The following is a 7,029-nucleotide window of genomic DNA, read 5'->3' as shown; positions in this document are numbered from 1 at the left end:
TGTGTGTGTGTGTGTGTGTGTGTGTGTGTGTGTGTTTTGTGGAATCTATTTGTTTCATAATTTTCTAGGCGTTACACATTAAAAAAACTGCTGATTATCTTTTAGGTTTACAGTTTTAAAAGGAGTTTGAGTCTGAGTGATACATAGACCGATGAGACTTGAAAAGTTGAGTGCGCGAGTGTGAATGTGAACGTGAAAGTTAAGTGACAAGTTGAGACATTTTTTTATTTACTACTTTTAGTCAGAATGTGAACAAAATGAACTATCTCTATGATTATACGCTTTCAGTCCTCGCCGCGTCCCAGACCTGAATTATTTCACTTTACAGATGTTTTTAGATTTTGGAGTACATTATTGTACCACTGTATTTTTTATATTTTTTAACAGTAAGAGTATTTATCAGTATATTTGTCCATTGATATACGGATGCGCGCGTGTGCAGGACTGCAGGACATGTATCCGATAGATCTATCCAACCAAATCATCGATATTAACCATAGCTGAATACAAAAAGTAGCTGAATACAAAAAGAGTCAAGTTTAGAATGAAGAGCAATCGTAGTACATATTTCAAATAGCTTGGGACTCGGGACTCCGGTAGTTGGGATTCAGTTCAAAGTTGCGACTTCTTGTTGGGAGTTGGGATTCGTCATTCGACTTCTTGGGAGTTGAGATTTGACAATTGGCAGAATTTGGCCCATCATGGGGTCAGTGTTGACTACATAAAATACTACCCGGCTAACCGCTAAACAGCTGAGTTTTTTGTTTTTTTTTAACAAAGTAAATAAACTCTCTGTCTCTATGACTCTATGTAGATTGTAGCCTCTCTCACTCTGTCACTCTATATCTCCTCTCGTCTACTCTCTATAACTCTATTTAGACTCTCTCTAGCTCTACTGTCGAGTTAAGTAGAGAAGCAAACAGTAGTGAGTAGGAGCTTGAGACTATTCACTTTGTGAGAGTTGAGAGCTGAGAGTTGAGAGTTGAGAGTTGAGACTTCTTGTGACTCTTTGTGTGAAGTTGTGACTTCTAACTTGTGAGTTGTTACTTATGACTTGTGACTTGTGAGGGCTATTTACATACTAGTAGAGAGCCCCTGAGCCTGAGGAGTGACGAGTGACGAGTGGACTCACAGGACTGAGGCCTGAGTCCTGAGTCAGGAGTCCTGACCGCCTAATCCCTGAGGGCTGAGGCCTGAAGCCTGAAGGGTGAAGGCTAAGGCTGAGCCTCTGAGCCCTGAGGCTGAGGGTCTGTGAGGCTTGAGATTCCCCTAATGACCTAAATAAATATTTGCTCCCCATTGTTGGTATGGTGCAGTCGCATTATTGCTTTATTTTATTTTAAATAAGAGATGATACAGGAAACCACCCCTACTTCAGCCAGGCACAGCACACACTAATAGTGACCCGATTCAGACGTTCAAAATAGTGGAAAATGCTGAGAAAAGATCAACCAAACACATTTTTAGATTTGTACTTTGTTCAAAATCTAGTTTTCTCAAAACAATTGAAAATTGGCCGTTGTTTTTGGGACCCCCCTTGCAGTACGAGTTTTGGACTTTTGACTTTTGAGGACAGAAATCGACATGCCCGCCCATTTCTAAGACTTTTTTCTATTTTAAAATAGAACTGTCTTCAGATTTTTGAAATTGTTTTTCCATCCTTTTGTATTAGTGTAAATGAGTGTGTGGAATATATAGATAAACACTCAAATTACACCTCATTATCGCTTACATACACATGATTGAGAGGTATTGGGGTAGAGCCAAGTTCGATGTTAATGAGAACTGCGATGGAACTTGGGCCGGTCTCCAAATGAATGTGATCAGAGCTTTGAACGATGTTAAATTTAGGCGATTTTTGAGGGATTAGATATATGGACTGTTAAAGGAGAAATATACTTCTCACCGTCGGGTACCCGAGAATGTGTACGATACAGTTACAGCTGAGATGTCTAGCAAAAGCTAAATTATTCAAGAAGACTGCAATAGACACCAGCTTGTTTATAAGCTTATTGAGCATATATTTCGTATGTAATTGCACACACTTTTAGTCTTAAGACACAGCCTCAAATCGCTGAGGCAAACAGTTGCCCGAGTTGAGTCACTGTGACCGAGTCGGTCTGAGACTCAATGTTATTGCACTGTAGTTCAACAATGATGAATTTTGTTTGTCCCGCGTAATCCCGTTCTGCTGTGAATTTCAGGTCCAAGGGATTTTGTCCTGTTCTGTACAGATTTCATCATTTATTTCTTTCAGAATATAAATTGAACAGAATATCACTTGGCTCAAGGGCTCGGGCGTTAAATAACAGCTTTATAGTCACGGGTGTCGTACTGCCGTATAAACCCCCAAACCAAAAAATATAGTAAATAAATATCACAAAAAAAAAATGTTGTTGATATTATCATATTTAGACTCCTTATAAAAATGACATAAACATAGGATTCTGTAGGATCCCAGAGTCTGGGAAGATTTTACATTGGAGAGTGAAGCAACTATAAAGCTTGAATCATTGGGCTTTTTACTTTAGGTTTCATTGGGCCTCCTTTCTGACAACGGGAGTGGACCTGTGACTCTGTGAGCTGTGGCTTGTGGGCACTCTGCTGGGTGCCTGAGTCCTGACTGCCTGGGTCTAGAGTAGTAGGGCTCTGAGTCTGAAACTCTGGACTCTGGAGTCTGGAGTCCGGTGCTATAGGCCTAGTAGGCCCTCTCTACTAGAGAGGGACGAAATTGAACTCCGTGCTTGCCCTGGAATAAATGTACTTGACCCTATGCCCTATGGCCTGCCAGACCTATTGTGAAGAAATAAACGATATACGTTTAGCGTTCAACGAATTATTTTTACGTTACATACGCAAATGAAATGAAATAAATACATAATTGAAATTCGGAAATTGCCGTGTGATACTGGTAAATAAATATGACAAATGTGTGTTCAGACTTTTAGACTTGAGAATTCAGAAGCTCAGTCATCAGTGTTATACAGTACCCAAATATTGAATGAGTAAAAAACTACTCCTGAAAGAATTCATGATTTTTTTGTAAAATACATTTGTAAATACTACTACCTATTCCCTGTAGCCTATTGCCCTATGCCCTATCACTATGGGCCTATGCAAGTCGCAAGATCCGCGATCGCATGCCATTCTAAATATACCCAATACAAACGTATCAAGATATTTATGCGTAAAATGTCTCGTGTTTCCTCTCTCTACTAGTAGTATTTGTTGATTGTTCATTTGAAGTTTTGATACGTACAAAAATGAAATATGTCATATCAATGACAACATTTATCACTTTTTCAAACAGGGATGCACTGGATGGGTGATTTTTAAATTACAAACAATATTTTATACTCTTTATGATGTTTGTTAGAGCCTTTAAAGGCCATGGCCTTTCACCCGTGGGCCGTAGCCCGTGGCCTGTGGCCCGTGGCCTGTGGCCCGTGGCCTGTGGCCCGTGGGTTTTTTTGTGGGGCGTGGGTCGAGCCGTCGATCTGAACAAAATGACCTACACTTTATTTTATTCAAACAAATTCCTAAAACAATGCTTTTTTATGTTGAAAACTTATAATATATATAATTTTTATCATATATTATTATACAAAACAAAAGCAAAACAAAAGATGTATAATTTAAATAGAAGGCAATGCAAAAGACATAAATTGCCTCCTTGTTTTGTTTTGTTTTTTTTATATCTTTTTGAATCCTATGGTGTTTGTAATATTTGATTGTTGTTTAAAAACAAAAATGCCAAAACAATCCAAAACAAAAATGAAAAACCCCCTAAAAAAAACATATAAATACTTATGACAATAAATATGAATAACCTTTTTATTTTTATTTTTAAACCAAAATGTTATTATGTATTTCCTTTTTTTGTTTTTACTTGATTTGTTTTTAAAAAAACTCTTGTTTAATAAAATATGAAGCCAGAGGCCCAGAGCCCAGAGAGGCAGAGACGCAGTCTATACACAGTCAGTCACTCGCAGATAAACTCAAGTCAGTCAGTCAGCTGTCAGCACTCAACAGTCAGACCCCAGCAGTGCCCGCGCCATTCACAGGCCACAGCTGTTCAGTGTACTTTGTTTTTAAAAACAAATACTGTACAGTGTACACTGTATTATATATATATATATATATATATATTTAATTTTTTAAACCTATATAGTGACACTGTAAAGCAAAGTCTCAACAGCCCTGTTCGTGTACAGACTGTACCGGTGTATTTACAAATACAGTCACTGAAAGTCTGAACTACAAATAGTCAAATACACACTGCTGTCAGGAGTGGAAGGCTGTCAGTAGTGCTGACTGCTGAGAGACTGAGGCTGAGAGTCAGCTGAGCCTGAGAGTGCCGAGTATTCAGTCAGTGATATAAGTAGTATAGTGACTCCTAAGTCCTGAGTCCTGACTGCACACTGCTGTGTAGTGTCTGGCTGTCTGCTGACTCTGCTCACTCTTTGGGGGGAAATGAAAAATGAAGATATATTTCTGGAAATTTGTTTTTGAAAAAGTATTGTAGTTCGTTTTTATTTCTTTTTGTTCAAAAGAAAGTTGTTTTTTTGCAAATATTATCTTCTAGTCAATCACGCAAAACGTTTGCATCCCGACTCCTAGCTCCCCACTGCCCCAGAGGCCAGGAGCCCAGGACCCCAAAGGCCCAAACATTGTCCCCACTCCCCAGTTTGGGCCCAATCACGTCACTGACGTCGGTGTGGAAATCACTTTATTATTCCTCATCAAGTCATAAATACTAAAATAGTCTGGTAGAGAGAGTAGAAAGTAGGAGCGGCTTAAGTCTGGACATAATATATTTGTTCACGGAAACTTGAACAATGGGGTGCCAGTTGCCACCATCTGTATTAATAGCGGTGTATTTTGTATCTAAGCGTTACTTCTACAAAATCAAGTTTTGGAACGGGAAGTTAAAAATAATCGTAGCATTGTCGGCCTTCTAAAGTTCTAATCTGCGAAAATGACGACGGGAGAATCTAGCAGTGTACATGTTCAAATGGAAAAACCTGAGAAGACAGTCGACGCTATAGATTTTCCAAGTGACACTGATGATGTGCTTGTGTTGCAAAGAAGCGATTCAATCATCGATGGGAATTCTGATAGCAATGGTCATTCGAAAACACGAGTGCCCGATAACAGCCCGAGTGGCGAGAAAGCTCCCCGTCGTGGACTGGTGGACGTCGTGTCGACGAGACTTGCAGATCGCAGATTGAAACTCGCAGTAGGTGCGGTATTCCTGGTCGGTTGGATCGTTTATCTTGGATTCGCAGCTGCAATGAATTTCAGTGAATGTTTGCCTCTTCTCGTAATAACAGGTCTTATCCTGGGCTATCAAGTTTTTTTCCGTATTTTGTGGCCACGTGTTTCTGATGAGGCTAAAGCCTCTATGAAGAAAACCATGAGCACAGATAGGTTAAATGACCGTCAGAAGATGATGGCACGTTTTGCGCTTTTGGGTATCGCCGCCGGTCTCATCATACTCTTTATTGTGCTCGAACAAGTGTGGAATGAGCCTCTGAGATTCTTGTCACTGGGCGGTTTGTTTGTATATCTAGGTCTCTGCTGGGCTATATCTAAGTATCCCACTCGCGTGAACTGGCACCTCGTAATGGTAGGCATGCTTCTACAATTCGGTCTAGGGTATATTGTCTTACAAACTGCATGGGGCACCGCTGCTTTCACATGGCTGAGTGATCTCATAGTAACGTTTCTCGGTTACTCTGGGGCTGGTTCTGCATTCCTATTCGGTGATGGTTATTTTGAGCATTTCTTTGCCTTCTCGGTGCTCCCCACGGTCTGCTACTTTTCGGCGTTTGTTTCCGTGATGTACCATTTTGGTATTATCCAGTGGATGATTAGTGTTATTGGTAAAGTAATGATGTTTACCATGGGTTCCACCCCTGCAGAGTCACTGAATGCAGCTGGTAATATATTTATTGGCCAAACAGAAGCACCTCTGCTAATCCGCCCTTTCGTACCAGATCTGACTGAATCCGAGATACACTCCATCATGACTGGAGGTTTTGCAACAGTCGCCGGTACTGTATTCGCAGCATACGTTGGAATGGGCATCGACCCCACCGCGCTGCTGACTGCTTCTCTCATGTCCGCGCCCGCATCATTGGCGATATCCAAGATAGTATATCCAGAGGTTGAACGGGCGGTAACAACTGGCAAGGTGGTAGTTCAGGGTGGAAAGCGTGCCACCAATTTTGTGGAAGCGATTAGTATGGGAGCGTCCGATTCCTTACCCTTGATGGCAAATATTGCCGCCATGCTGATTGCTTTTATTTCCCTCCTCGCAGCTGCCAATGGGCTGCTCAGCTATATTGGTGGATGTGTAGATTATCCGGAACTTTCGTTCCAAATAATTAGCGGATATGTTTTCTATCCGTTTGCCATATTAATGGGCGTTGCACCAGAAGATGCCCAAACAGTGGGTGCACTATTAGGGGAAAAAACGTTCACCAACGAGTTCGTTGCATACGCTACATTAGGAGAGCTAATTAAGAACAGGGAAGCGGGCCTCGAGCCAAGTATATCCGAACGTAGTGAATTGATTGCTACGTATGCTCTTTGTGGATTTGCAAATGTTGGTTCTATGGGTATCATGTTAGGTGGTCTTACACCGTTAGCCCCCCATCGTTCTACGGATTTTGCTAAGGTGGTTCCTTGGGCACTCGTATCCGGCACAATAGCATGCTTCACCACAGCGTGTGTGGCCGGCTTCTTGATTTCTGATTAAAACCTACCAACTGATCCCCTTCGTCATTAAGACTGTAGCTACTGATGGGAATAACTTGACAAATAAGTCTTCTTTAGAACTAAATGTGAATATGGTCTATCCTTCATCTGATCAAGGAATTGTGAACAAACCAAAATAAATTGGTTTTCACAGGCGTGGTCAACCACCTAGTTCTTAATCATACTTTGTCGATACAACACTATCCCAATAGCAGGGGATGCCCGCAGTTTTACACAAGAAAAATAGTGTACTTGTGGCTTTCATAA

General features: G+C 40.9%; 1 protein-coding gene across 1 annotated transcript; it reads left to right on the top strand.

Annotated features, from left to right (window-relative positions):
• Positions 1-4,978: 4,978 nt before the first annotated feature.
• On the top strand, positions 4,979-6,763 carry SARC_07245 (hypothetical protein; the record flags this gene model as incomplete). Its single annotated transcript, XM_014298815.1, has 1 exon — positions 4,979-6,763. One exon carries the CDS (start codon positions 4,979-4,981, stop codon positions 6,761-6,763), a length of 1,785 nt encoding a protein of 594 aa, XP_014154290.1.
• Between the last annotated feature and the right edge of the window lie 266 nt (positions 6,764-7,029).

The sequence above is a fragment of the Sphaeroforma arctica genome (assembly GCF_001186125.1).
Source record: "Sphaeroforma arctica JP610 unplaced genomic scaffold supercont1.562, whole genome shotgun sequence".
In the NCBI taxonomy this organism is placed as follows: domain Eukaryota; class Ichthyosporea; order Ichthyophonida; genus Sphaeroforma; species Sphaeroforma arctica.
The sequence above is the reverse complement of the archived record's forward strand: the minus strand, read 5'-3'. Positions and strand labels throughout refer to the sequence as shown.